The following is a 27202-nucleotide window of genomic DNA, read 5'->3' on the forward strand; positions in this document are numbered from 1 at the left end:
AGGGGACTAGGCCAGCCAGAGTGTCCTGCAGGGCTGCCCTTGGTGTTGGAGGTTCTAAATCGGTAATGTAAATGAATGATGTGCCACCAGTGACAGACGTTAGCTTCAACAAACGCAGACACAGGCTGGGCACGGTGGCTCATGCCTATAATCCCAGCACTTTGGGACCAAAGCAGGCAGATCACTTGAGGTCAGGAGTTAGAGACCAGCCTGGCCAAAATGCTGAAACTTCGTCTCTACTAAAAAGACAAAAATTAGCCGGGCATGGTGGTGCGTGCCTGTAATCCCAGCTACTCAAGAGGCTGAGGCAGGAGAATCACTCCATCTCCATCCCAGGAGGCAGAGGTTATAGTAAGCCGAGATCAGGCCACTGCACTCCAGTCTGGGCGACAGAATGAGACTCTGTCTCAAAAAAGAAAGGAGCAGAGAGAAGGGGAGGGGAGGGGAGGGGAGGGGAGAGGAGAAATGCAGGCCGCCGCAGTAGCTCACGCCTGTAATCCCAGCACTTTGGGAGGCCGAGGTCGGGGGATCAACTGAGGTCAGGAGTTTGAGACGAGCCTGGCCAAAATGGCAAAACCTCATCTCTACTAAAAACATAAAAATTAGCTGGGCATCTTGGCAGACGCCTGTAATCCCAGCTACTTGTGAGGCTGAGGCAAGAGAATCACTTAAACCCAAGAGGCAGAGGTTGCAGTGAGCCGAGATCATGCCACTGCACTCCAGCCTAGGCGACAGAGCAAGACTCCATCTAAAAATAAAATAAAATAAAGTAAAATGAAAATGCAGACACAGCTATGTCTTACCTACAGGAGGTTAAATGGAAAGTCTGGGGCAGGTAAGAGCCCATACAATAGCTATGGGTGAACTGCCTCTCTGGCTCTGAATGCTCACTGGCAGAAGCAAAAGGAAACAGTGGTCACTTATACAGGTCCTTGTGTCTACATGATCCAAGTGAACTAGAAGGCCATATTTCCCTGATACTTAAACAAATTGCCCTTGCCCTCATAAGGAGGGCAAAAGATTGGTATGGGTTTTATTTTATTTTATTTATGTATTTATTTATTTATTCTTGAGACAAAGCTTCGCTCTTGTCGTCCAGGCTAGAGTGTAATGGCTTGATCTTGGCTCACTGCAACTTGTGCCTCTGGATTCAACCAATTCTCCTGCCTCAGCCTGTAGAGTGGGTGAGACTAGCGGTACATGCCACCATGCCTGGCTAATTTTTGTATATTTAGTAGAGATGGGGTTTCACCATGTTGGCCAGGCTGGTCTTGAACTCCTGACCTCAGGTGATCCACTCGCCTCTTCCAAAGTGCTGGTGGGAGCCACCGCACCTGGCCTGGTGTGGGTTTTAGAATGGCCTATGTGTCCTTTATTGTGGAAAGTCACTGAGGTGAAGGAAACGGGGAAATGGCATGCTCAAGGCAGAGCGAAAGAAAAGACAGGCAGCCTCACCCTCCCACAGTTCCCCTGGCGGCCACTGCACTCCGGCGCCAGCCCTCCTTGCCTTCATGCACGGCCCACAGCCACAGCTGGGAATGACATGCTGCTCAAAAGCACAGGATCAAGCATGGCGCTGCAGCCTTGGACCTCCACAGTTAAGAGATCCCAGGAAAATCCCTCTACAGCCGCCTAAATCAATTAGCAATTCACTTCCTCAAAACAAACAAAGGAATAAAGGCTCATGTGTCACTAAATGCTACAGATGGACAAGATCCCCCAGAGCAAATATTTTAGCAAACACCAAACGCCAATGGGTTACATGCTAAATAAAGCTAAAATTAAAACACATATTCAAAAAAATGAAAAGACTATCCAGTTCACACACGGATTTAGGCAGCAGCGCTTGTTATTTAAAGCAGTGGAGGCTATGAGAAGGTAGCACACAGGGAAATCTGGCTATTTGTAATGCAATGTTCACAGCCTACCTTTTCAGACCCAACAACACACTCACAGGGCAGTATGACAGAAAAAAGAAAAGAAAAAGAAAAGAAAGAGGAACAAGCAAAAATTAGAAACATATAAGAACAGAAATCATTTTGATAGCTACAACACTACACGGACAAGAACTGACCATGGGTTTTCATGAGAGGCATGTGTGAGCTTTTAAGTAAAATACACCTGCACATCGTGTCCGGGGAAGTCCAGGACCTGAAGTTCAAATCATCTGTCAGGGGGTCTCTCAGTATGGTCGATGCGTCAAACCAAACCTTACATCTGGATTTCCCATTGACCTACAAAATACTATCTCATTTCAGGTCGGACACTTTCTCGCTCCTACCAAGAGTTGCAGGGGAGAGCAAGGTTCTGTTCCTGCACCAAATCATTGCTTCAAAAATTAGACAACTGGCCGGGCACAGTGGCACATGCCTGTAATCCAGCACTTTGGGAGGCTGAGGCAGGAGAATCATTTGAGGTCAGGAGTTTGAGACCAGCCTGGCCAACATGGTGAAACCCCGTTTCTACTAAAAATACAAAAAGTAGCCAGGTGTGGTGGTGCGCGCCTGTAGTCCCAGCTACTCAGGAGGCTGAGGCAGGAGAATTGCTTGAATCCGGGAGGTGGAGGTTGCAATGAGCTGAGATGGCACCACTGCACTCCAGCCTTGGCAACAGAGCAAGATACCATCTCAAAAAAAATAAAATAAAAATTAGAGAACCATGGAGAAACAAAAGCAACAACAGGTTACCCATTACGACAGAAGGATGTACGTGATTTGAGTTCACTGGTGTCATTATCTCACTGAAGTTCAAATGCTAACCGATGTCTAATTGCGGTTGTCCCACTAGCGTGAGCGAGCAGCTTTATTTGCCACTGTAGTTTCAGTGCCTGGAGTCGTGCCTGGCACATGAAGCCCCTCAACCAACACTTGTCACTATGTGTGAGGCACTGCGTTCCAGCACACTCTCATTCCTGCAGAGTGGTGAGCCCAGATTTCAAGACAAAAAAGACCTGGCATTCAAAGGTGACTCTGCAACCTTACAGCCGAGAAGTGGGTGCCTGAAAAATGTCACTGGTGCCCGTGAGGCAAAGGAGGAAGGCAAAAATCAAGGGGTCAGAGCGGGGTTCCTGACCCATGCTGCCCATGAGCTTTCACTCTTCACCCCTTCTCTGTAAAGCAGGGGCAGGCCGCTCCTTGCCAACCTTGCAGGTGGCCGCCAAGCGGCGTACACCATACAGCGCCACCTTATCAGGGATGACTCCGCAGGTGCCTGCCGGCCGGACAGCAGTGCACACTCTTCAAAAGGCACAGGAGGTGCAGCGGAAGGCCACGAGATGAGGTGGAAAGGCCCTGGGCCTCAGAGACAGACCTGGTGCTTACATCAGCTCTGCTGCTCGCTGGCTGCCCAGGCCTCCAAACGTTGCTGCCTCGGCCCCATATCAGCCACCACAGCAACCCCGTTTGGATGGATTGCAGGGCTGCGTGAGGACTCAATACAGAGTGGGTCTAGGGCACAGCAACCCCACTGAGATCACAGGGCTGCGTGAGGATTCAATACGGAGCAGCTCTACAACATGCCTTTCTCCTTCCTTAAGCCACATATGCACATTTGGATGAAGAAATGAAAATTCTTTCCTTCCAGACCCTGCAAAGCACCACAGGCAGGTGTGACTGAGGCTACTCTATGCTTCCAACACTGAGGCCTGGACTCAGTCTGTTTGTCAATCCTGTGATCATTTCTCCTCAGACTGACCAACAACCAGAAAGAAAGATACCATCTGACCTTAGATAAATTTAAGAAACATGCTGAGCGTCTACTTTGCAGCAGGCACTATGGCACCATGCACATTACATCATTGACTCCTCACCTATGGCTCATCAGCCAATCCTACACAGGAGGGAGAGCCCCGCCCAAGCCAGGAGGCTGGTGAGTGACACCTCACTTTCCCTGGCAAATAAGGACGCCCTCTTGGCAAACAGTTGCTGCCTAATCTTGCATCTCATCCAGCTCTGCCGAAGAGCCACTATGGCAGGACAGGGCAGTGAGCAGAGAGTGGAAGTACATGGCAAAGAAGGCCTCATCAGTGATTCAGATTTGAAATAAAGTTTTTGACTTAATAACAGGCAAGATGGGAAACTGACCTTTCCTGCTCTATCCAATACTCCCTGTACACAGAGAGAATAGGGATACTTTCCGTTTGTGTAACGTAGCTATTTAGGAGCTCCCTGGTGGTATTTCTGGCATCCTGATGCCCATGCTTGGCTGATCTATAAGTGAGGAATTCGACACTGTGGTCATTAGGAAAGAAAAAGTAGCCACACACACAGGGTGCCCAGCCTGGGAATCAGGAGATGTGGGCTCCGCTTCTAGCTCAGCTAGGATCTGGTCCTTGCCTCTCCAGATTCACTCTCTTATCTATGACCAAAGGGATGAGACTGAATGAAAGTGTTCCAACTGTGCTCTAGCACAGTGCTGCCCAACAGAAATAAAACGCAAGCCACGTAAGTAAATTTCAGTTTCTAGCTGCCACATTTTTAAAAGTAAAAATCAAATTGTCAATACTGATTTTTAAAATATAGTTTATTTAACCTAAGATATGTAAAATACTATCATTTCAACATGTAGTCTATATAAAACATATTAGCAAGAAAGTTGGCCAGGCACGGTGGCTCACGCCTGTAATTCCAACACTTCGGGAGGCCAAGACAGGTAGATCACTTGAAGCCAGGAGTTCAAGACCAGCCTGGCCAACATGGCAAGACCCTGTCTGTACTAAAGATAAAAAACTTAGCCGGATGTGGTGCTGCACACCTGTAGTCCCAGCTACTCAGGAGGCTGAGGCATGAGAATCACTTGAACCCTGAAGGCAGAAGTTGCAGTGAGCCGATATCACACCACTGCACTCCAGCCTGAGCGACAGAGACTCTGTCTCAAAACAAAAAAAAAAAATTAGCAAGAAAGCTTACTTTTTCAGAAGTAAGTCTCAAAATCTGGCACGGCTTTTACTCACAGCCCATCTCAACTCAAACTAGCCTGGTGTCTAGTACCCAAAACCCACAACTGGCTGTACCTGCTGTATAGGATAGAGCTCCAGGAGTCCCAGGAGGGGACCCCCAGTAAAAAAGGGGAGTGTACAAGACAACTCCGAAAGACTCCCCCAAACCAAAGCCTGTCTCTGTCTTTAAAAGTCATTGGGTTTTGTCTGGTTGGTTTTTTAGCAGCACTCAGATTCTGACACAAAGTCATCAGTTTTAGATACCAATGGACAACACCTTTCTACTTGTTGATGCAACAAAACTCTGCCATGTGCTTTCCCCATCTGATGTAGGGAAGCCAAGGGGCCCGGGTCTCTAGGTAAACTTACCTGCTGTCTGTGTCCAGTCCTACAAAGTCCTTTTTCTCAAACGGGACACAGAGAAGGGGGATCTTATCCCCAGACTTGTCTGTAGCTCTGTCCAGACGCTTGGACTCCAGCACAATGAACAGGGACTCAATGAAGTCCTCGATTCTCTTCTCCACCGTCTGGCAGTCTTCATAGTTGGGGTAGAAGGCCACATCGGTGCGTGCCTGCTCGGCGATCTCCCCCTGCAGCCCGAAGACAAAGAGCCGGGAGTCGTAAAGCGTGGAGCCATAGATCTCCTTCTGCACGTGGAACTTCTCGAACGTCTGCGGCCAATCCTTGGCCGAGAAGCAGTCTGTGATGGTGATGAGGCCCACGACTTTGCGGTGGGTCTGGAAGTCACCCCACTCGTTGTTCTCGGGTGGGTAGTGGTGCCTGTAGCGGATGTAGAGGACTCGCTGGGAGTCCCGCACGCTGATCTGACTCACAGAGCAAATCCTCTTATAGATCCTGAAGAAGTTCTCCTCAGAGACGATGCCCACAGGCTGGACCACCACGAGCAGCGTCTGGTGGTCCTCAGCACACTGCATGTAGTCAGGGACACTCATTTTGAAGTCCCTGTTTAGAGAGAAGAAATGAGGCTTTGAGACGCAGAGTCCCAAGTGCTGAGAGCCCACTCTGGGAGGCAGTGACTCTGACGTTCACTACCTGGAGGCAGGGTAAGCCCCAAGGAAAGCCATGATGTCAACAGTTCTTAGGGCTCTACACGTGGCTGTCACAGCTCTGATGATAATGCCGTAACTGTTGACCTCAGTCCCTTAGCCTCAGCTTGGAGCTTCTGCAGAAATGGGGCTGTTTCTTGTCTTCCTATTCCCACCATCTAACCAGGAGTAGTAAGAGTCAGTGCTCAAAAATGCCTGTTGAGTGAATGAATAACACATGTGTAATTGCTCCCCCATCCCCTGAACAGGATATAATGAAAAAAACCACCATGCAACCAGATCTGGATTTGAATTCCAAGCTCCCTGAAACTCCTCAACTACAAAATAATGGTGATAATAGAATCTGCTTGGCCAAGCGCAGTGGCTCACACCTGTAATCCTAGTACTTTGGAAGATCAACGCAGGCAGATCACTTGAGGTCAGGAGTTCAAGACCAGCTTGGTCAACATGGTGAAACTCCACCTGTACTAAAAATACAAAAATTATCCAGGTGTAGTGGCATGTGCCTGTAATTGCAGCTACCGGGGAGGCTAAGGCAGGAGAATCGCTGGAACCCAGGAGGCAGAAGCTGCAGTGAGCCGAGATCACGCCACTGCACTCCAGCCTGGGTGACAGAGTGAGACTCTGTCTCAAAAACAAACAAACAAACAAACAAAAAGAATTAGAAGAAAAAGAACTTGCTTTATAAAACTGTATCTAGATTAAGAAGGTTGCGGATGTAAAGGGCCTAGCACGGTGCCTAAAAAAAAAGGAGAGATTACACAAATACACCACCACTCCTCTATAAACAGGAGAGCTGCCATAACCTCCCTCAGCCAATTTTGTCAGATATAAAAAGAAAATGTTATTATCTGATTCCCAGAGCTGTGAAAAAATTAAATTAGATGACCCACATGGAGGAATCTGGCTCACAGGAGATCCTCAATAGATGTTTGTTGAAGGGATTAGTGAACAAACAAACAAATGGACAATTCAGTAAATGCAGCCCCCAGCCCACAGATGGTCATGATGGAAATCCCACTGCCTGGAAGTCAGGGATGATATTCAACTCCCAGCTCTACACTGGGCGACCTGGAGCAAGCCTGGGCACTTCCCTGAACCCCAGTTTAATCGTGAATAAAAATGAGGATAGTAACACATAGCTCCAAGTGTCGGTGAGTCAACATTCTGGTTGTGATAACGTACTGCGGTTTTGTAAGATGGCACCATTGGGGGAAATTGGGCAAAGGGTATATAGGATCTCTCTGCATTATTTCTGACAAATGCACATGAGCTACCTACCATAGTCTCATATAAAAAGTCTAATTTTTTTTAAAGGTTAGTGAGATTAAATGAGCTCTCTGTATCAAATAGGGAAACATCTGGATACACACCTCTGCTGTCCCCATTAGCAAGCTCATACTTCCTCAGGGCTTTTGGCCATGGTCCCCATAGCCAGGGGCAGCTAGCTGTACCATAAGCTAATGGGGCTTCAGCTTTAAGCCCCTTCCATAGCCCTCTATCTGATTTTGCATTTTTAATTTTGTTTTCTTTTTCTTAAATAGGAAGACCCAAACTGCATGACCTTCAGGTCACCAAAGCCTGACTGCAGAGATCATGGCAGTAACCCTCCCAGGTGAGACACTAAGATTAAAATGACATTGCTACAAGACCTCTGTGACATTCTAATGGCAAGACTCTCACCCTGCACGGAGAGGAGGGGCTATCCCTTTCTGAATATGGAGATCCCACAATGGACTACACATCGCAACCCCATCCTCTACAGACTTCAAAAATACACATGCATGGAGGAGTATGAACAAAATTAAATTTTTAAAAAAGGAAACCCTAGCCTCCCAACATGTGTTGTGTCTGCCCAGGATCTAAATGGTTTACAAGTATATTACATGTGTATGACTCAACCCAAGTCCCCAGCTCCAGTGCTCACACTCTCAAGGACGATGCCCTGCTCTCTCCTGCCCTTTCCCCAAAACAATTCCCTAAAGAGCCTTTTGTGCACACAAAAATCACCTTGGCTTTGGGAGGCCGAGGAGGGCGGATCACGAGGTCAAGAGATCAAGACCATGGTGAAACCCCATCTCTACTAAAACAGTATCATCTCATCACCACAACAAGCAAGCCCTGGACACTGCTAAATAAATAAAATGGTATTTAGGGTCCCAGAGCACAAGTTTTTTAAAAAAGAAGAAAAGAAAGAAAAGGCCTTTTTCTTTCTTATGGTATTACAATACCCTTCCCATGTAATACCATCAATGGAATTTTACCAAGTTATTAAATATATTTGTGTCCAACATTAAGGTTAGGCGTACATGTCAAAGACAGTAAAAATTCAGAATTTAAAATCATAACAGAAATTTAACCTTTAGTATAGTTTTTTTTTAATCTCAAAAGGCATCAATTTTTTTCATTTTTTTTAAATTTTTCTAAGTATAGTTTTTCCTAATTCAAAAATGTGCTTGGTGGGCATTCTGTGCCAGGCACTACACAGGCATGGAGTTCTCCCAAATCTCTATTGTTAACATATGCACAAATCACACACAGGCCCAAAGCCACCCACGTGCAAGCTCAAGTGAATGAAATGTAAAGCAGCACGGCACAGGTTCTTAGCAAAACACGTGCTGCTACCCGACGAGCGGTGCGCGAGCAGGGAACCCTCCTGCCAAGCATCACATCCACCAAACCGGGCTCGTGGTTCCAGCACTGGCAATCACTCTACACGACCATATGCGATCCGCATAATTTCACTGAGGTTTAGCTTTCTCTTCTGTGAAAGGCTACCGTGGAAACTACTGATGCATAATATTCATCATTCACACACCCAACATTTAGTGACGACTTTCCACATGCAAGGCTCTGTAGAGATGAAAAGACATAGCGTGCGCCATGCTGGAGACCTGGGCGACCTTATAGATAAAAACATATTCATCAATAGAGTTAACATCATAAGATGTTACTTATCCCCAACTTGATAAATAGATTCTAAGCAATTTCAGTTAGAATCTCTACCAGATTTTTTTTTTTGAGATAAAATCTGGGGTGCAGCAGTAGCATGATCTCGGCTCACTGCAACCTCCACCTCCCGGGTTCCAGCAATTCTCCTGCCTGAGCCTCCCAAGTAGCTGGGATTACAGGTGTACACCACCATGCCTGGCCTCTACCAAATTTCTGATGGAACGTAACAAGCTAATTTATGGTCAAGAATACCTAAGAGGCCAGCACAGTGGCTCATACCTGTAAACCCAGCATTTTGGGAGGCTGAGTTAGGCAGATTGCTTGACCCTGGAAGTTCAAGACCAGCCTGGGCAACATGGCAAAACCCATTTCGACAAAAAATGCAAAAATTAGCCAAGTGTGGGCACACACCTGTAGTCCCAGCTACTTGCGGGGGTGGGGGGTGCTGAGGCAGAAGGATCACTTGAGCCTGGGAGGTCGAGGGTGCAGTGAGCTGAGATCACACCACTGCACTCCAGCCTAGGTGACAGGGCAAGACCCTGTCTTAAAAAAAAAAAAAAAAAAACCTAACAAACTCCTAAAGTACCACCACCAGAAAAGGTATTTGTCTCATAAGATAGCAAGACCAGGTAAAACTGCTAATGGGGCAGAGGGTCTCTTTTTATGGTGACACAAATGTTCTCAAATTGACTGTGGGGATAGTTGTGCAGCTTGCTCTGACAACATATCTAAAACCACTAAACTGACTAGACATGACGGCTCATGCCTGTAATTCTGGCACTTTGGGAGGCCAAGGCAGGCAAATCACTTGAGCCCAGGAGTTTGAAACCAGCCTGGACAACACGGTGAAACCCCATTTCTACAAAAAAAGTATAAAAAACAAAAAAATTAGCCATGCTGGTGGCACATGCCTGTAGTCCCAGCTACTCAGGAGGCTGAGGTGGAGGATTGCTTGAGCCTGGGAGGTGGAGGTTGCAGTGAGCTAAGATCGCACCACTGTACTCCAGCCTAGGTGACAGAGCAAGACTCTGTCTCATAAATAAACAATGAAACCACTGTACATTTAAATCAGTAAGCTGTATGATATATAAATTATATCTCAGTAAGGCTGAAAAAAAAGACCAGATAAAAAGTTATAGTCGGCATGGTATTTGCACAGGAATAAATACACTAATGGAATGTAACCAAGCCCAGAACCAGACCCACAGATACAAGGAAATTTGAAATACAGCAGAGTTGCCATTGTAGAGCAATAGGAAAAGGAATAAATAACACTGGGACATGAGTAAGACAAAGATACGTAATCCAACAGGAGTGTGTGCAAAGTACTCCACTAGACACCCCCGAAGAGGAAACTCAGAAATCCGACAGGAGCGTGTGCAAAGTACTCCACTAGACACCTCTGAAGAGGAAACTCAGAAAGTTGTGCCCACCTCAACGGCAGAAAAACGCAATTAAAACTACAGTGATATAAAATGCAATAAAAAATATATAAAAAGCTATTAGCATGCAACTTTCCACTAATTTTTGAGTCAACATGTCATAAAACATCATAAAGTATTTGGTACACTAAAAATAAAAATAATAAAATAAAATAAAACTACAGTGATAAACATGTCACACCCACCAGGCTGACAGAAAATTTTTTTGTGTGTGTGGTAGAAATATACATAAAATGTACCTTCTTTTTTGTTTTGAGACAGAGTCTTTCTCTGTTGCCAGGCTGGAGTGCAGTGGCACAATCTTGGCTCACTGCAATCTCCGCCTTCCAGGTTCAAGCGATTCTCCTGCCTCAGCCTCCCAAGTAGCTGGGAATACAGGCGCGTGCCACCATGCCTGGCTACTTTTTTTTTTTTTTTTTTTTTTTGTATTTTTGTACAGATGGGGTTTAGTAGAGACCATTGAAGCCAGGATGGTCTCTATCTCTTGACCTTATGATCCTCCCACCTCGGCCTCCCAAAGTGCTGGGATTACAGGCGTAAGCCACTGAGCCTGGCCAAAATGTACCATTTTTAAATTTACAGTTCTGGAGCATTAGTACATTCACACTGCTGTATGATTGCCATCAATCTCCAGAACCTCTTCTTATGAAACTGAAACTCTGTACCTTCTGAATCTAACTCCTCATCCCCTGCCGCAGTCCCTGGCCACCACTATTCTACTTTCTGTTTCTATACATTTGACTACTCTAGGGCCCTCAAGTAAGTGGAATCACACAGCACAGTATCTGTTCTTTGGTAACTGGCTTATTTCACATAGCAAAACGCCTTCCAGGTTCATCCATGCTGAGCATGTCTGAGGATTTCCTCCCTCTTTAATGTGGAATAATATTCCATTATATGCGTGTACCATATTTTGTTTACTCATCCATCGATGAACACTTGCTTCTACTTTTGACTATTGTGAATAACATCACTACAAGCGCAGGTGTACTGATAAAAATTGTTTAAGTCTGAAAAACACCAAGTTTGCAAAGACATAGATCAAAGGTAACTCTCCTATACGATGAGTGGGATTATAGACTGGTACATCCACTTTGGAAATCAATTTGGCATTATAAAAAGGTGAGTATGTTAGGCCGGACACAGTGGCTCACGCCTGTAATCCCAGCACTTTGGGCGGCCAAGGCAAGCGGATCACCTCAGGTCAGGAGTTCGAGACCAGCCTCCCCAACATGGTGAAACCCCGTCTCTACTGAATATATAAAAATTAGCTGGGCTTGGTGGCATGCGCCTGTTATCCCAGCTACTCGGGAGGCTGAGGCAGGAGAATCACTTGAAACCAGGAGGTGGAGGTTGTAGTGAGCTGAGATCATCCAGCCTGGACAACAGAGAAAGACTCTCTCTCAAAAAAAAAAAGGCGAATCTGTGCATATTCCCCAGGAGACATAAAAAGGTACACAGAAACAAAAGTAGGACAATACAAATGTTCACCATCAGAATGATAAATGAATCGTGGTCTTCTAACACAATGGAATACTATAGAACAGTGAAAATAACTGACCCAAGCTACAATGCGGGAACATGACTGAATCTCAAGAGCCGGATAAGCAAGGGCACTGTATTAGTCTGTTCTCACACTATCACAAAGAACTGCCCGAGACGAGGTAATTTATAAAGGAAAGACGTTTAATTAACTCACAGTCCCACATGTCTGGGGAAGCCTCAGGAAACTTACAATCATGGTGGAAAGCAAAGGGGAAGCAAGGCACCTTCTTCACTAGGCAGCAGGAGGGAGAACGCACACAGAAGAAACTACCAAACACACAAAACCATCAGATCGGCCAGGTACCGTGGCTCATGTCTGTAATCCCAGCACTTTGGGAGGCGGAGGCGGGCGGATCACAAGGTCAGGAGATGGAGACCATTCTGGCTAACAAGGTGAAACCCTGTCTCTACTAAAAATACAAAATATTAGCTGAGCATGGTGGCACACACCTGTAGTCCCAGCTACTCGGGAGGCTGAGGCAGGAGAACCTCTTGAACACGGGAGGCGGAGGTTGCAGTGACCTGGGATTGCGCCACTGCACTCCAGCCTGGGCAACAGAGCGAGACTCCGTCTCAAAAATAAATAAACAAACAAACAAATAAATAATAAATATTAACTATTATCTTTATCATTTTCTTTCTAAGTTATGAAATTCCTCAGTTTGGGGTGTTTAAACATTCACTTTTTTTTTTTTTTTTGAGACGGAGTCTCACTGTGTCACCCAGGCTGGAGTGCAGTGGCGCCATCTCAGCTTACTGTAACCTCTGCCTCCCAGTTTCAAGCAATTGTCTGTCTCAGCCTCCCCAAGAGCTAGGATTACAGGCGCCCGCCACCACGCCTGGCTATTTTTTTTGTATTTTTAGTAGAGACAGGTTTTGCCATCTTGGCCAGGCTGGTCTTGAACTCCTGACCTTGTGATCCACCCACCTTGGCCTCCCAAAGTGCTGGGATTACAAGCATGAGCCACTGCACCTGGCCAACATTCACTTTTTTTATAAAATGATGGTGACAATAGATGGTGGTTGCTTTTCAATTATCCTGTCTGGACAAAAATTAAAATGGACAACCCTATTATTCACTTTCTAGCTTTTTGGATTTTATCAGTCTATGAAATCTAAACAACTAGGTCATCCTAGACCGAATGAATGCCTGGGTCCCTTCCACTTCTAACTGGGCCCTGAGACATGCAGGAGCAGCCACACCCATGCCATGGTGCAGACCATGAGAACGCCACTGCACTCCAGCCTGGGTGGCAGAGCAACAGCCCGTCTCTAAAAATTTAATTGGTCATGGCTGGGTATGGTTGTTCACACCTGTAATCCCAGCACTTTAGAGGCCAAGGCAGGAGGATCACTTTGACCCAGGAGTTCCACACCAGTGTGGACAACATAGGGAGACCCCATCTCAAAAAAAAAATTAGCTGGATGTGGTGGCCAACAACTGTGGTGCTATTGCTCTCCAGTCTGGGCAACAGAGCGAGACCCTGTCTCAAAAATAAATAAAATTTAAAATGTAAAAATTAAATAAATTTTAAAATGATACGACAAAGATCAGCAAAAACTTCAATTTAAAAAAAAAAAGGTCAGGCATGCTGACTCATGCCTGTAATCCCAGCACTTTAGAAGGCTGAGGAGGGCGGATCACCTGAAGTCAAGAGTTCCAGACAGGCCTGGCCAACATTGTGAAACCCCGTCTCTACTAAAAAAAATACAAAAATTAGCCAGGCATGGTGGTGCATGCCTATAATCCCAGCTACTTGGGAGGCTGAGGCAGGAGAATCGTTTGAACCTGGAAGGTGGAGGTTGCAGTGAGCCGAGATCACGCCTGGGCAACAGAGCGGAACTGCATCTCAAAAACACAAAAAATACAAAAATATTAGCTGGGTGTGGTGGCAGGTGCTTGTAAACCCCCGCGCTTTGCCTCAGGCTGAGGCAGCAGAATCACTTGAACCCAGGAGGTGGAGGTTTCAGTGAGCTGAGATCACGCCATTGCACTCCAGCCTGGGGGACAGAACAAGACTCTGTCTCAAAAAACAAAACAAACAAAAAAAACACCTGACCTCACACCAGTAATCTCAGCACTTTGGGAGGCCAAGTCAGGTGGATTACCTAAGGTCAGGAGTTCGAGACCAGCTTGGTCAACATGGCAAAACCCTTTCTATATTAAAAATACAAAAATTAGCTAGGTGTGGTGACACACACTTGTAATTCCAGCTACTTGGGAGGCTGAGACACAGGAATAGGTTGAACCTGGGGAAGAGGAGGTTGCAGTGAACTGAGATCACACCACTGCACTCCAGCCTGGGTGACGGAATAAGACTATTCAAAAAAAAAAAAAAAAAGGCACCTGCTAAGGAGCCAGTTCTGGTATCTGAGACTAAGCTAATACAGGTATTAAAACAGCAAAAATACATATCTTCAACTTGGTAGTTTCTCCAGAGTTACCATAAAGCCAGCAATCCAAGAGATCTGAAAACATGTGTGCATGCCAAAAACGTGTACAGGAATGTTCATAGCAGCATTATTCCTCTTTTTTTGAGATGTAGTCTCACTCTGTTGCCCAGGCTGGAGAGTGCAGTGGCAGGATTTCACTTCACCTCAACCTACACCTCCCAGGTTCAAGCAATTCTCATGCCTCAGCCTCCAGAGTAGCTGGGACTACAGCAATGCCTGGCTAATTTTTGTATTTTTAGTCGAGACTGGGTTTTGCCATATTGTCCAGGCTGGTCTCAAACTCCTGACCTCAGGTGATCCACCCGCCTCAGCCTCCCAAAGTGTGGGATTACAGGCGCAGCATTATTCTTAATAGCTAAGGTGTGAAAACAACACGAATGTCCATCAACTGCCTGATACACAAAATGTTAAATCCATATAATGGAATATTATTCAGCCACAAAAAGGAACAAAGTACTGATGTAGGCCACAACATGAATAAATTTTGAAAGCATTGCGGTGAGTGAAAGAAGCCATATAGAAAAGGCCACATGTATGATTCCATTAATAAGAAATGTCCTGAATATGCAAATCTATAAATACAGAAAGTAAATTGGTGACCGCCAGGGGCTGTGGGAGTGGAGAATGAGGAGTGACTGCTAATGGGTATGGAATTTCTTTCTGGGATGATGAAAATATTCTGGAATGCCAATGGTTACACATACACTAAAAATCACTGAATTGTACTTCAAAGCAGTGGATTTTATGGCAGGTTGATGGCTCAATGAAACTGTTAATGACACATTATATTTCTGAAACATTTATTGTTTACATGTTTCTGGACAACTATTTCTCCCTCTGCACTACTAGTCTTTCACACAATTAAAAACACACACACACACACACACACACACACACACACACACAACAAAACCTAGCCAGATCTTGAGGACAGCAATATTCCTGGGTCTCCAAGATCATGCCCCATCCCCGCCCCGTGCTTTGTTTCATGTTAACAAATAAAGCTGGGCTGGACTAGGAAGTAGCTATTGCTACCTTAGAAACACCGGACAGTCACCAGTTTAAACTGGGGGTGTGGGGGATGGAAGGGAAGTCACTGTCCCATACCTTCCAACTGGGCCACGCTTCCAGCGTTTTAATTCCTCTCTATATAAAAACATTGGAAGACAGACAACGCATCCTAACACCAGAAAACTTTCGGATAACAGACATTCACGCTGGGAAGGTCCGTGCGGGTGGAGGGGCTCGGGGTGGGCTGACAGGGAGAAGATCCAGACCAGCAGGCTGACTTCCTCCTCCCAGGCTTCCCTGGGAGAAGTTGGAATTGACAGCGTGCTCGTCCTGAGCAACGCCTGACCCCGCCCAGCTAGATCGAAGGCACTTCGCATCTAGGAGACAGGAAGGAAAGGGCTAGTGGAGAAGCCTGGGAACGCAGGGCGGGGAAAGCGCCGGGAACGTGGGCTGTGCGGGTCCCCAGGCCACAGCCGCGTGTCCCAGACTCGGCAGGCTCCAGGGGGCGTAGCCAGGCCCAGGGGCGGGGGGCTCCGGCGCAGCGGACGACCCCGGAGGGGAAGCCAGGCGGAGACAGCTCGGAGGCGCACAGGGGAAGGGGACTCTGCCGCGAGCTCGGGACAGCAGAGCCTGCCCGGGCGGCAGGTGTGGGCCGGATCCCGGACAGGTGTCCGCTGGGTCTTCAGTGGGTGTGGACACGGCCTTAGACAGGTGTAAGCAGGGCGCCAACAGGGGCGAGGGCGCCTCGAGCAGGTGCAAGCTGAAACCCGGTTGGATAGCGGACCCGGACAGGTGTGGCGGGCTCGGCCCGGACAGGTGAGGGCTGAGCGAGCACCTCCGCGGGACGCGCCGACTCCACGCCAAGCCGCGCAGCCCTCCCCGCAGCCGGCCCGGATTCCTTGACCGGGAGCCTCCCCCCGCGCTTTGCACTTACACAGCCGGTGGCCCCGGGCCCGGAGCGGGAGCCCACGACCTGGTGGGCAGCGAGGCCGAGCAGCCTCTGCTGCCACTTCCCCGGCTCGGGACTGGCGCTTCCTACTGGCGGCCGAGCCGGCGCTGCTCCTGCGCGTGCGCGGAGGCCGAGCCCGGGCCCGCGATCCGCCCCGGGTTTTGCGAGAGGCGCGAGGGACGCTAGGGAGGAGGAGCCAGGGAGAAAGGAGAGAGGAGGAGGAAGGGAAGCTCGGAGTGGGAGGAGGAGCGGAGGTGAGACGCGGGTACTGGGAGGGAGGGGACAGGGAATGGGGGGAGGAGGAGGGAGGGAGGAGGAAGGTGAGAAAAAGGAGGGGAGAAAGAAAGAGGGAGGAGGAGGAAGGAAGGGGAGGGAGATGGAGGGAGGAGGGAGGAAGGAGGGAGGACCGAAGCAGGAGTGCGGAGACGAGGAGGAAAGCTTCTGGACCTGGGGTGGCGCAGCTGGACGGAGGCGCCAGTCCTGTCCACGTCGCTTACCAGTCCCTCAGGGCGCGCAGCTCAAATTTCACTTCCTCCGTGAAGCTCCGGGGTGGAGGCCCCGCGGAAGCCCACTGCGGATCCTCCGGGAGCGCCCCCCGGGTCCCCCACGGGGGTGCCCCCCTTTTCAGGTTGGGTGACCGTGACGCGCGGGGACTGGGAGCGCCTCCAGGATCGCAGGGCCCGGGAGGCAGGTGAGGTGCGAGCCCGAGCCTGAGCCTGGGCCGGTTGCCCCTTGTGTGACGGGCCATCATGATCCCCAGCTGGCACCTCTGCACTCCCGACTTTCAGAGCCCCAACAATCCATCCACATAAAGGGTTCCAAACGGGCGACAGTGGGTAGGACAGCTGTCGTTAGTTCAGGGCCAAGGCGCCAAGCTTGCTAAGTGCGGGCGGAAGCCATTTAAGGATTTAAACCCCTCTGGGTTCAAAAATAAAATAAAATAAAGCTGAAGATGGGGGAGACTTACAGACTTCAAATGCCCAACACAAGAGGAATTAGCAATGGCATCTGCAGGGAGGATCCAGAACAAAGAGTCGCTCTGTTACGTATGATCAATGTTCTGTGTGAATCTTTTAACATGTGCATGTATTTCTTTTTCAATTAAAAAATCCTGGCTGGGCACTGTGGCTTCCGCCTATAATCCCAGTACTTTGGGAGGCTGAGGCGGGCGGATTACTTGAGGTTAGGAGTTCAAGACCAGCCTGGCCAACATGATGAAACCCATCTCTACTAAAAAATTAGCCGGGTGTGCTGGCTTGCACCTGTAATCCGAGCTACTTGGGAGGCTAAGGCAGGAGAATCGCTTGAACCCGGGAGACAAGGGTTGCAGAGAGCCAAGATCATGCCATTGCACTCCAGCCTGGGCAACAAGAGCAAAACTCCCTCTCAAACAAACAAAAATACTAAAAAGGGTCGGGTGCAGTGACTCACACCTGTAACCCCAGCACTTTGGGAGGCCAAGGCTGGCGGGTCACCTGAGGTCAGGAGTTCAAGACCAGCCTGGCCAACATGGTAAAACCATGTCTCTACTAAAAATACAAAAATTAGCCAGGTGTGGTTGGTGCGTGCCTGTAATCCCAGCTACTCGGGAGGCTGAAGCAGGAGAATCATGCAAGAGAATGGCGCCATTGCATTCCGGCCCCAGTGACAAAGCGAGACTCCATCTCAAAAAAATAAAAGAGGACAGGAGTGGTTCTCTCAGCACATACAGCAGCAAGGGAAAACTGGTCTGAGCCAGCACTTCTCCTTTAAGTCACTAGGCACTTACCCACTCAGGGCTATGTGACCAGAGCTGTTTTATTATTCATATGTTTTATAAAATAAGATACTATCCCTCATCCCTGCTCAGGGCTAGTGGAAAACCAATTGAGTTTTTATCGAATTGTTTTCTACAGAGTCAGAATGAGTTACAAATGAAACACATCTTCAGGGCAAAACAAAGAGAGCTGATTTCCAGCAAGCCACACAGCCAGGAAGTTTTCAACAGAGGTGCCCAGGGGCTGAGGAAAAATGTCTCCCAGACAACACAAAAACTGCCCAACGAGGCTGCCCCATGCTGTTTTGACTGCATGGAGGCTGTATGCGGTAGCTCGTGCCTGTAATCTCAGCCCTTTGGGATCGTTTGAGTCCAGAAGTTCAAGACCAGCCTGGATGACATAGGAAAACTCTATCTCTTGGGAAAAAAACACACCAAAATTAGTTGGGCAGGATGGCACAAAACTGTAGTCACAGCTACTCGGGAGACTGAGGCAAGAGGGTCACTTGAGTCTAGCCAAGTTGATGCTGGATCACGAGCCAAGTAAGCCATGATCACTCCAGCCTGGGAGAGAGAGCAAGACCCTGTCTGAAAAATTTATTTTTTTTTTAATGAATAAAGACGTATATGGGGTTAACAGAATACAGAAAAGATACATTTAAAAAGCCACCACTAACGGACGTCTGAGTGCAGAAACCAGGCTCCAAGCTTACCCCAGAAGATCCAGGCAACGGAGCTATTTTTAGTGCTGAGGTCCAGCAAGGATACCTTACTTGGCTGGGTCATGCCAAGTGGCTGGTGCTATTTAGGGATTCAAATCCAGGGCTGTCAGACCCCACAGACTGTACTCTTTGCATAGGTCTTTTCTTATTCTTGCTGTGAGTGCAGAAGGCAAGCAACTTGGAAAGCAAGATTGAAAGCTGGCAAAAGGAAACACTGCTTATTTACAATGTGTACACTTCTATCAATTTATGTTGTTTCAGCAAATCTGTGGGGGAAGGAGTAGGTGGGACGATTACTCTGCATTTTTACCAATGAGAAAACTGAGGCTCAGAGAGTGTAAGAGCCTGCCACAGCCCAGCCACGACAATCAAATGAGAACATCCAAAGCATTCCCAGAGCTGTCTAGGGCCTGGGGCTGTGCTCCTTTAGCAGCTTTGGTATTTCCTAAGCATCTCCTCTGAATGGTGACAATTCAAAGAATATACAAAGCCTGCCCTCAAGGAGTTTACAGACATGTAAGGTTGGAAGGAATCTCTAAAATAATCAGATCCAACCTTACACTCACACTCTCTCCCTTCTACAAAAGCCCTAACAGGCAGAAGGCTTTGATGATGTGGCTGTCTTAGTCGGTTTGGGCAGATTATAATACTGACATCAGGGTGCCAGCACGGGTAGGGTCTGGTGAGGGTCGTCTTCTGAGTGGCAGATGGCTGGCTTCTTGTATTTTCACATGACTTATAGAGAGCAAACTAGCTGTCTGGTCTCTTCTTAGAAGGACACGAATCCCATTCATGGGGGTTCTGCCCTTATGACTTAATTACCTCCAAAAGGCCCCACATCCATATAGGATCATATTGGGGAACAAAGTTAAACATGAATTTGGGAGGAAGATGAACATTCGGTTCATAACAAGCTCTACCAGAAAATTCTCCAGTAAACTCTGCTTCCCTGACAAATCCAATCAGGGGGTCTCAAAAATTAGAACCATGCTGGCCTAGGCATCTCATGCCTGTAATCCCAGCACTTTGGGAGGCCAAGATGGGAGGATCATTTGATCCCAGGAGCTTGAGATGAGCCAAGTAACATAGTGAGATCCCATCTCTCAAAAAATTTTAAAAATAGCCGGCATGGTGGTGCACACCTGTAGTCCCAGCTACTTGGGATGCTGAGGTGAGAGTATTGCTTGAGCTCGGGAAGTGGAGGCTGTAGTGAGCTTGATCATGTCATTGCACTCCAGCCTGGGGGAGAGAGCAAGACTCTGTCTCAAAAACAAACAAACAAAACCCCTTCACCTTATAAATAGAGTGTTTCAGCCAGCTATAAACAACCACAGGTCTCCTCCCCTCAATGGCCCAAAGTCACACCACTAATGAGGGAGGAAGCTCGGACTCAACCTTAAGATAAGCACCAAAGCTCATTTTAAACCTCACAGCCCTCTGCAAGATAACTAGGCAGATGCTCCTGGATTTGTGATGGGTTGCTTCCCGATAAACCCATCGTAAAGTTGAAAAATCCTAAGTCGAGCCACCCTAAGTTAGGGACGCTTGCACCAAGCTTTCAGAGGTGAATGTAAAGTGGAAGAAGGGGTTCAGTGATTGAGCGGCTAGCCAGGATTCCACGTCAGGCCTTTCCGTGTTCAACAGCTGCTTTCAGAGGTGTGGAAGCCTCGGATAGAGTCCCTGGGGTAATGGGCTAAGCGTCGCCGCCTTCTGCATGGACATCAGCCTTGAGAGAAGAGAGGAGATAAGGTGCAAAGGAAGAAAGGCGGGGACGCCGCGGTGTCAGCCGAAGCGTGGGCTCCTTAAGAACAGGGGTTTTGTCCGACTCAGCTCTGAATCCTCAGCGCCTACACAAGCTCTGACACAGAGTACACTCAGTAAACACAGAGTGAATCAGTTCATTCATTGAATGAACGAATGAATGAAACGCCAGAGCTCGCCACAGGGGTCCGCTGCCGCTCCACGGCCGCCTCTCACCGGCCAATCAACACCGTGGCTCGCCCACCCCGCCCCCTGATGCCACGCCCATCACCCGCCCCTCTGGATTCCCTCCGGCTGCGTGGAAATCCCGGAGCAGTGGATTTCCCCATGCGCTTCCAGTGGTAATGCGCATGCTCCAGGGCCGGTAGCGCAGCGGCATCATTTTCCCGCGGCGCCTAGGGGACGGATTGGAAAGCGATTGGCTTAGGGGACGGAAGCCGAGGTCCACCTGCCTGACGCTGGGTTCTTCTTGCCGAACCGAAGGTTCATTTTGGACAGCTCTTTCCCGGTACCACTCCCACCCCGACGTTGATCCCAATCGGAACCTATCCTAAACAAGGCTGGAAAAAAAAGAGGGGAGCGACCGGAAGTGACGCACGAGCGGAGCGGAAAAACAGAGGCCCAGCGCGTGTTGCCCTGGAAACCGAGCTTTCGGCTTGCGTCCCGCGTGCGTCACCACTCCGGCTGGCCACGCCCCGCGCGCGGCCCCGAGGCCCTGAGGCCCAGAGCGGGGACCAAGAGCTGTGTGCTTGTGGTGGTGTCGCTGCGGGGCACGCTACGGGGCGGGGAGGAAATTTGGGGCCTGCCTTTTGTGTATCAGGTTATTCAGCCCAGAAATATGTATTCAACCCCAGGCGCGTGCCTGGCATTGTGGAAGGCGACAGGTGGAGAGAATTGTGACTGGCCCAGATGTCACCCCCGCCACAGCCCAGTGGTTACTCCTCCCTGGAAGTCCTTACCCATCTCACCTGCCCAGGACTCCTCTCATTTTCCTCAAGCCACGCCCTTCCACGCTTTCTTGTCTTTTCTGTGGTGTCCCTTCAGTCTAGAATCTTCTCCACCTAGCACGATCCTGCTCCTCACCTGACATTCTGCTGAAATTTCACTCTTCAGTCTTCCCAGGCAGCTGTGGTCTGTGACATGTGTCAGAGATCGATGAGTTTTCTTTTTTCTTTAAGCATACATACACTGATTTTATAATGAAACAAATCATTTTTAAAGAGATCAATTCTGTCTTCTCAAAGAGCTTGTTACTTTCTGGAACACCTTTTGGGGTTAACATATATATGTTTATATATTAGTATACATACGCTTTATATACATACTTTTAAATTCACAGAAAAAAGACGCGAATTGTAAAAAGGACTGCTATTATACCCTTTATCCACAATCACCAATTTTTACATTTTTGCCTCATTTTCTCATTCTTCCTCTCTCTGTGTGTCTCAATTATGTCCTTTATAGCTATTTCCCCTCTGTCCAGAATCATACTGTTGCAATTAGTTGTCAAATCTTTTTTAGTATCCTTTTATCTAGAACAGGGTCTCGGTCGTTCTTCCTCTTTCATGCCTTTGTGGAAGTTGCAGCTACCAGGATGAGACAACTCTGCTCAGACCCAAGCACGTTGAGCAAGGAATGCACAAAGGAGGGCTTACGTTTACCTGTCTGAGATAAGAAATGTCTCAAGGACTTTCCAAAATAACCACACAAGAAATTCCTTCATGCGCTTCACATGTCTCATGTGTTTCTCCACCTACGTTTTGCACATGTACACACATTTGTTTATTTAGAGACAGGAATCTTGCTGTGCTGCCCAGACCTGACTCAAATTCCTGGGCTCAATCAGTCCTCCTGCCTCAGCCTCTAGAGTAGCTGGGACTCCAGCCATTCACTACCCTGTTATTTCTGTGACCAGGCTTAGCACTAGGCATTCTTTAGGACTACAGCAATTCAAATCAGATGCTCTCAAAAGAACACTTGCCTAGTAGCGGCATCTCCAAAAATGAATTGATGCCACTCCGGCTTTGAGTCTCAAGAACCAAAGAAGTCTGTTTCCAAACAGCTTATGTGAACTTCCACTTTTGGCCAATAAAAGCGCCCACTTACCCCTGCCCTCTTCAGGTGCACCTGTGGCTTGCTGTAGCTCCACATCCCAATTATAATCCTTTTTGCTTGCTCCCGAATACAGTAATTATATTAGGAGACATTTTTCTCTGATGTCTTTTTTAGGTTAACAACTTTAATATGCTGGAAGAATACAGGCTAGCTACTTGGTAGAATGTTCTCAATTTGAGTTTGTATGATGCGTTCTCATTATTAGATTCAGGTTATGTGTGTTTTGCAACCACAGAAGGGATGGCGTCCTTAGTGCATTTTATCAAGAGGGAAATGATGTGGGTTTCTTCCATGTTTCTAAAGGCAACATGGGTTGCTTGCTTAAGGCAAGGGGCGCCAAGCTTCTCCGCTGTCAAGTTCCTGTTTTTTTCTCTGTAATTAATAAGTAACTTGTGTGATACTTGGAGATAACAAAGTAGCCTGTTCTTCCTCAAACTTTCATCAATGAATTTAACACCCAAAGACGCCTCGAGAATGATCACCAAAAACAGCCAAGTAAGGACTGTCATTGACTATTTAATACATTTCAAGCAGTGCACGTGTGCTCTGTGACATATTCTGAGAAAGAATATGTTCACCTGATACATGATAGGTGATCAATAAATAGTATTTACTGACAGGTTTCCTTCCTTTGTAGATAAATGAAGTTTCCTGTTTCACAGGGTGTAACCAGAAGCACTACTTTAATCCTGATTATTCTTACTTCATGCCAGCGTCTACCTCAGTACCTAGTATATATGAGCAATTCGTTTTTTTGAATTAATAAGGGAAAATTATGTACACACACACACACACACCCCCCCCAAGAAATTACAAAAGATTGAAAAATTGTGATAATTGAGCAGTTAATGCTTAAACGTTCTCACCGATGCAGGCCAGTCACTTTTAGAACCAGAAAGCATTTAAAAATAAATTATAATAAATCCAACTTAAGCAACCCAGGTTTTACATTACAAAATGAAGTTTAAAGAAAGGATTCGAAAAGAAAAAAAATCCTGACAAGGATTACATATGAGAAGCTGCAATTCCATGTGTGACCGCCAGGTGCCGGAAGAAGCCAGGTAGCCACACTAGAAAAACAAACGTCCTCATCTGGGCTGAATTTGCTTTTAAATGCCTCAAATTGCTTCTGAAACGCAGGATTTTTTTTTTTTTTTTTCACTTTGTCAGTGGAGTTTAGGTCAGTGAGTTCTGGGCAAACTGAGAGTAGGCTGAAGCTGAGGAGGAATTTACAAGAGAGATTTAACTAAATTGGCAGTGGCTTATTCTTGAACTGGGTTACTTAAGAAGAATTCAAGTAATTATATATTACATCATATTGTATTATATATTTTATATGTTACATACAGATAATATCTAGTAACCCAACTGGAAATATATGTTGTGTATTATATATCAAGTTATTGTACTATAATTGAAGTTACCTTATTCTTTATACCTTTTGTTTTTTGTGAGTGGTTTTTTGTTTGTTTGTTTGTTTGTTTGGGACCGAGTCTTGCTCTGTTGCCCAGGCTGGAGTGCAGTGGCACAATCTCAGCTCACTGCAACCTCTGCCCCTGTGGTTCAAGCGATTCTCCTGCCTAGCCTCCCAAGTAGCTGGATCACAGGCACCTGCCACCACACCCGGCTAATTTTTGTATTTTTTTTTTTTTTTTTTTTTTTTTAGTAGAGACGGATTTTCACCATGTTGGTAAGGCTGGTCTCAAACTTTTGACCTCAGGTGATCCACCTGCCCCTTCCTCCCAAAGTGCCGGGATTACAGGCATGAGTCACTGTGCCCAGCCTCCTTATGCCTTTTGTGTGTCCTAAAGACAACAGAGTTGGCTGGGCGAGGTGGCTCATGCCTGTAATCCCAGCAATTTGGGAGGCTGAGGCCGGTGAATCACAAGGTCAGGAGATGGAGACCATCCTGGCCAACATGGTGAAACCCCGTATCTACTAAAATACAAAAATTTAGCCAGGCATGGTGGTACGTGCCTGTAGTCACAGCTACTCGGGAGGCTGAGGCAGGGCAATCGCTTGAACCTGGGAGGTAGAGTAGAGGTTGCAGGGAGCCGAGATCGAGCCACTGAACTCCAGCCTGGCAACAGAGCCAGACTCCATCTCAAAAAAAAAATATATATATATATACATATATATATTTATACACACACCAACACACACACACACACACACACACAGAACATATAATATAGGCCAGGCGCGGTGGCTCAAGCCTGTAATCCCAGCATTTTGGGAGGCTGAGGCGGGTGGATCACGAGGTCAAGAGATCGAGACCATCCTGGTCAACATGGTGAAACCCCGTCTCTACTAATACAAAAAATTAGCTGGGCATGGTGGCGCATGCCTGTAATCGCAGCTACTCAGGAGGCTGAGGCAGGAGAATTGCCTGAACCCAGGAGGCGGAGGTTGCGGTGAGCCGAGATCGCACCATTGCACTCCAGCCTGGGTAACAAGAGCGAAACTCCATCTCAAAAAAAAAGAACATATAATATAAATTATAAATATATCTGTTATATGTAAATCTATTATATATATATATATATATATATATATATATATATATATATATATATCAGAGTTAAAGCAAAAGTTTTAAAAGAAAGACCGAGGCTACATTTCTACTATCAGCCAACTAGATACAGGGATTATGCAAATTTTTTCAAAGAACACAAATCAAGTGGAAGTTTTGGGAGTTTTTAAAATCAAATTACCCATACCTTTGCCATTTTTTCTCTTTCTTGTTTTTTTGAGACAGAGTCTCGCTCTGTCACTCAGGCTGGAATGTAGTGGTGCGATCTCCACTCACTGCAACCTCTGCCTCCCGGATTCGAGCCAGTTCTCCTGCCTTAGCCTCCGGAGTAGCTGGGATTATAAGCACGTGCCACCACACCCCATTGATTTTTGTATTTTTGGTAGAGACGGGGTTTCACCATGTTGGCCAGGCTAGTCTCCAACTGTTGACCTCAGGTGATCCACCCACCTTGGCCTCCCAAAGTGCTGGGATTACAGGCGTGAACCACTACGCCCAGACTTTTTTTCTTTTCTCTTTTTTGAGATAGAATCTTGATCTGTCACCCAGAGTGCAGTCGTGTGATCTTGGCTCATTGCAATCTCAACTCCCAAGTTCAAGCAATCCTCCAACCTCATCACTCTAAGTAGCTGGGACTACAAGCATGTACCACCACGTGGCATGGCTAATTTTTGTTTGGTAGAGACAGGATTTTGCCATGTTGCCCAGTCTGGTCTCAAACTCCTGGGCTCAAGTAATCCTCTGGCCTCAGCCTCCCAAAGTGCTGGGATCACAGGCAGGAGCAACCATGCCCAGCCCCTTTCCTTCTTTATCTAAAGCAGGTAAAGAGGATTCAGATCAAACTGAACACAGTGCTAATAGGGCAAATATAAGTGGCTGGAAATATCCTTACAGGACGGAATCAGGAGAGCCAGCAACATGTCAGTGATGCCCCAGTCGAGGACACGTGCCCTGCCTCGAATCAAGAGGAAATCACAGACAAACCAAAGTGGGGACATTCTGCACGACCACTGGTCTGTGACCTTCAGCAGCATCAAGGTCATGAAAATCACAGAAAGCCTGAGGAACCGTTCCAGATTTAAAAAGACTAAAGAGACGTGACAACTAAATATCAAGCGTGATTCTGAACTGGATCATTTTGCTACAAAAATATATCACTGTGGCCAGGTGCAGTGGCTCATGCCTGTAATCCCAGAACTCTGGGAGGCAGAGGCAGGTGGATTACCTGAGGTCAGGAGTTTGAGACCAGTCTGGCCAATATGGCAAAACCCCAATTCTGGAGGCCGGGTGCGGTGGCTCAAGCCTGTAATCCCAGCACTTTGGGAGGCCGAGGCGGGTGGATCACGAGGTCAAGATATCGAGACCATCCTGGTCAACATGGTGAAACCCCGTCACTACTAAAAATACAAAAAATTAGCTGGGCATGGTGGCGTGTGCCTGTAATCGCAGCTACTCAGGAGGCTGAGGCAGGAGAATTGCCTGAACCCAGGAGGCGGAGGTTGCGGTGAGCCGAGATCGCGCCATTGCACTCCAGCCTGGGTAACAAGAGCGAAACTCCGTCTCAAAAAAAAAAAAAAAAAAAAAAAACACCCCAATACTACTAAAAAATACAAAAAAAGAAATCAGCCAAGCATGGTGGCAGGTGCCTATAATCCCAGCTACTTGGGAGAGTAAGGCAGTGGAATCCCTTGAACCCACGAGGTGGAGGCTGCAGTGAGCAGAGATTCACCACTGCACTCCAGCCTGGGCAACAGAGTGAGTGAGACTCAGTCTCAAATATATATATATATTATATATATTTATATAGTAAATAAATAGATATATTTAATATATATTTATATAGTAAATAAATATATATATATTTATATATTATATATATATTTGTCCCATTAGCATATATATATAAATATATACTAAAAACACAAAAATTAGCTGCGCGTGATGATGCACACCTGTAAT

The 27202-nt window shown here is 47.1% G+C and overlaps 1 protein-coding gene across 1 annotated transcript in view; it reads right to left on the minus strand.

The window, feature by feature from the left end:
- TRAPPC9 (trafficking protein particle complex subunit 9) overlaps positions 1 to 24928 on the minus strand; it is a 730305-nt gene extending 705377 nt beyond the window's left edge. Inside the window, exons 1-2 of the mRNA XM_012461180.2 lie at positions 21564 to 24928; positions 5306 to 5899 (exon numbers count right to left, since the gene is read on the minus strand). Coding sequence (XP_012316603.2) covers positions 5306 to 5899; positions 21564 to 21583 — 614 coding nt within the window. The 5' untranslated portion in view covers positions 21584 to 24928. The remainder of the gene's footprint in view (positions 1 to 5305; positions 5900 to 21563) is intronic.
- Positions 24929 to 27202: the final 2274 nt, after the last annotated feature.

This window comes from Aotus nancymaae, unplaced genomic scaffold (genome assembly GCF_030222135.1).
Source record: "Aotus nancymaae isolate 86718 unplaced genomic scaffold, 86718_ANA_hifiasm-v0.15.2.pri h1tg000036l, whole genome shotgun sequence".
Taxonomy (NCBI): domain Eukaryota; kingdom Metazoa; phylum Chordata; class Mammalia; order Primates; family Aotidae; genus Aotus; species Aotus nancymaae.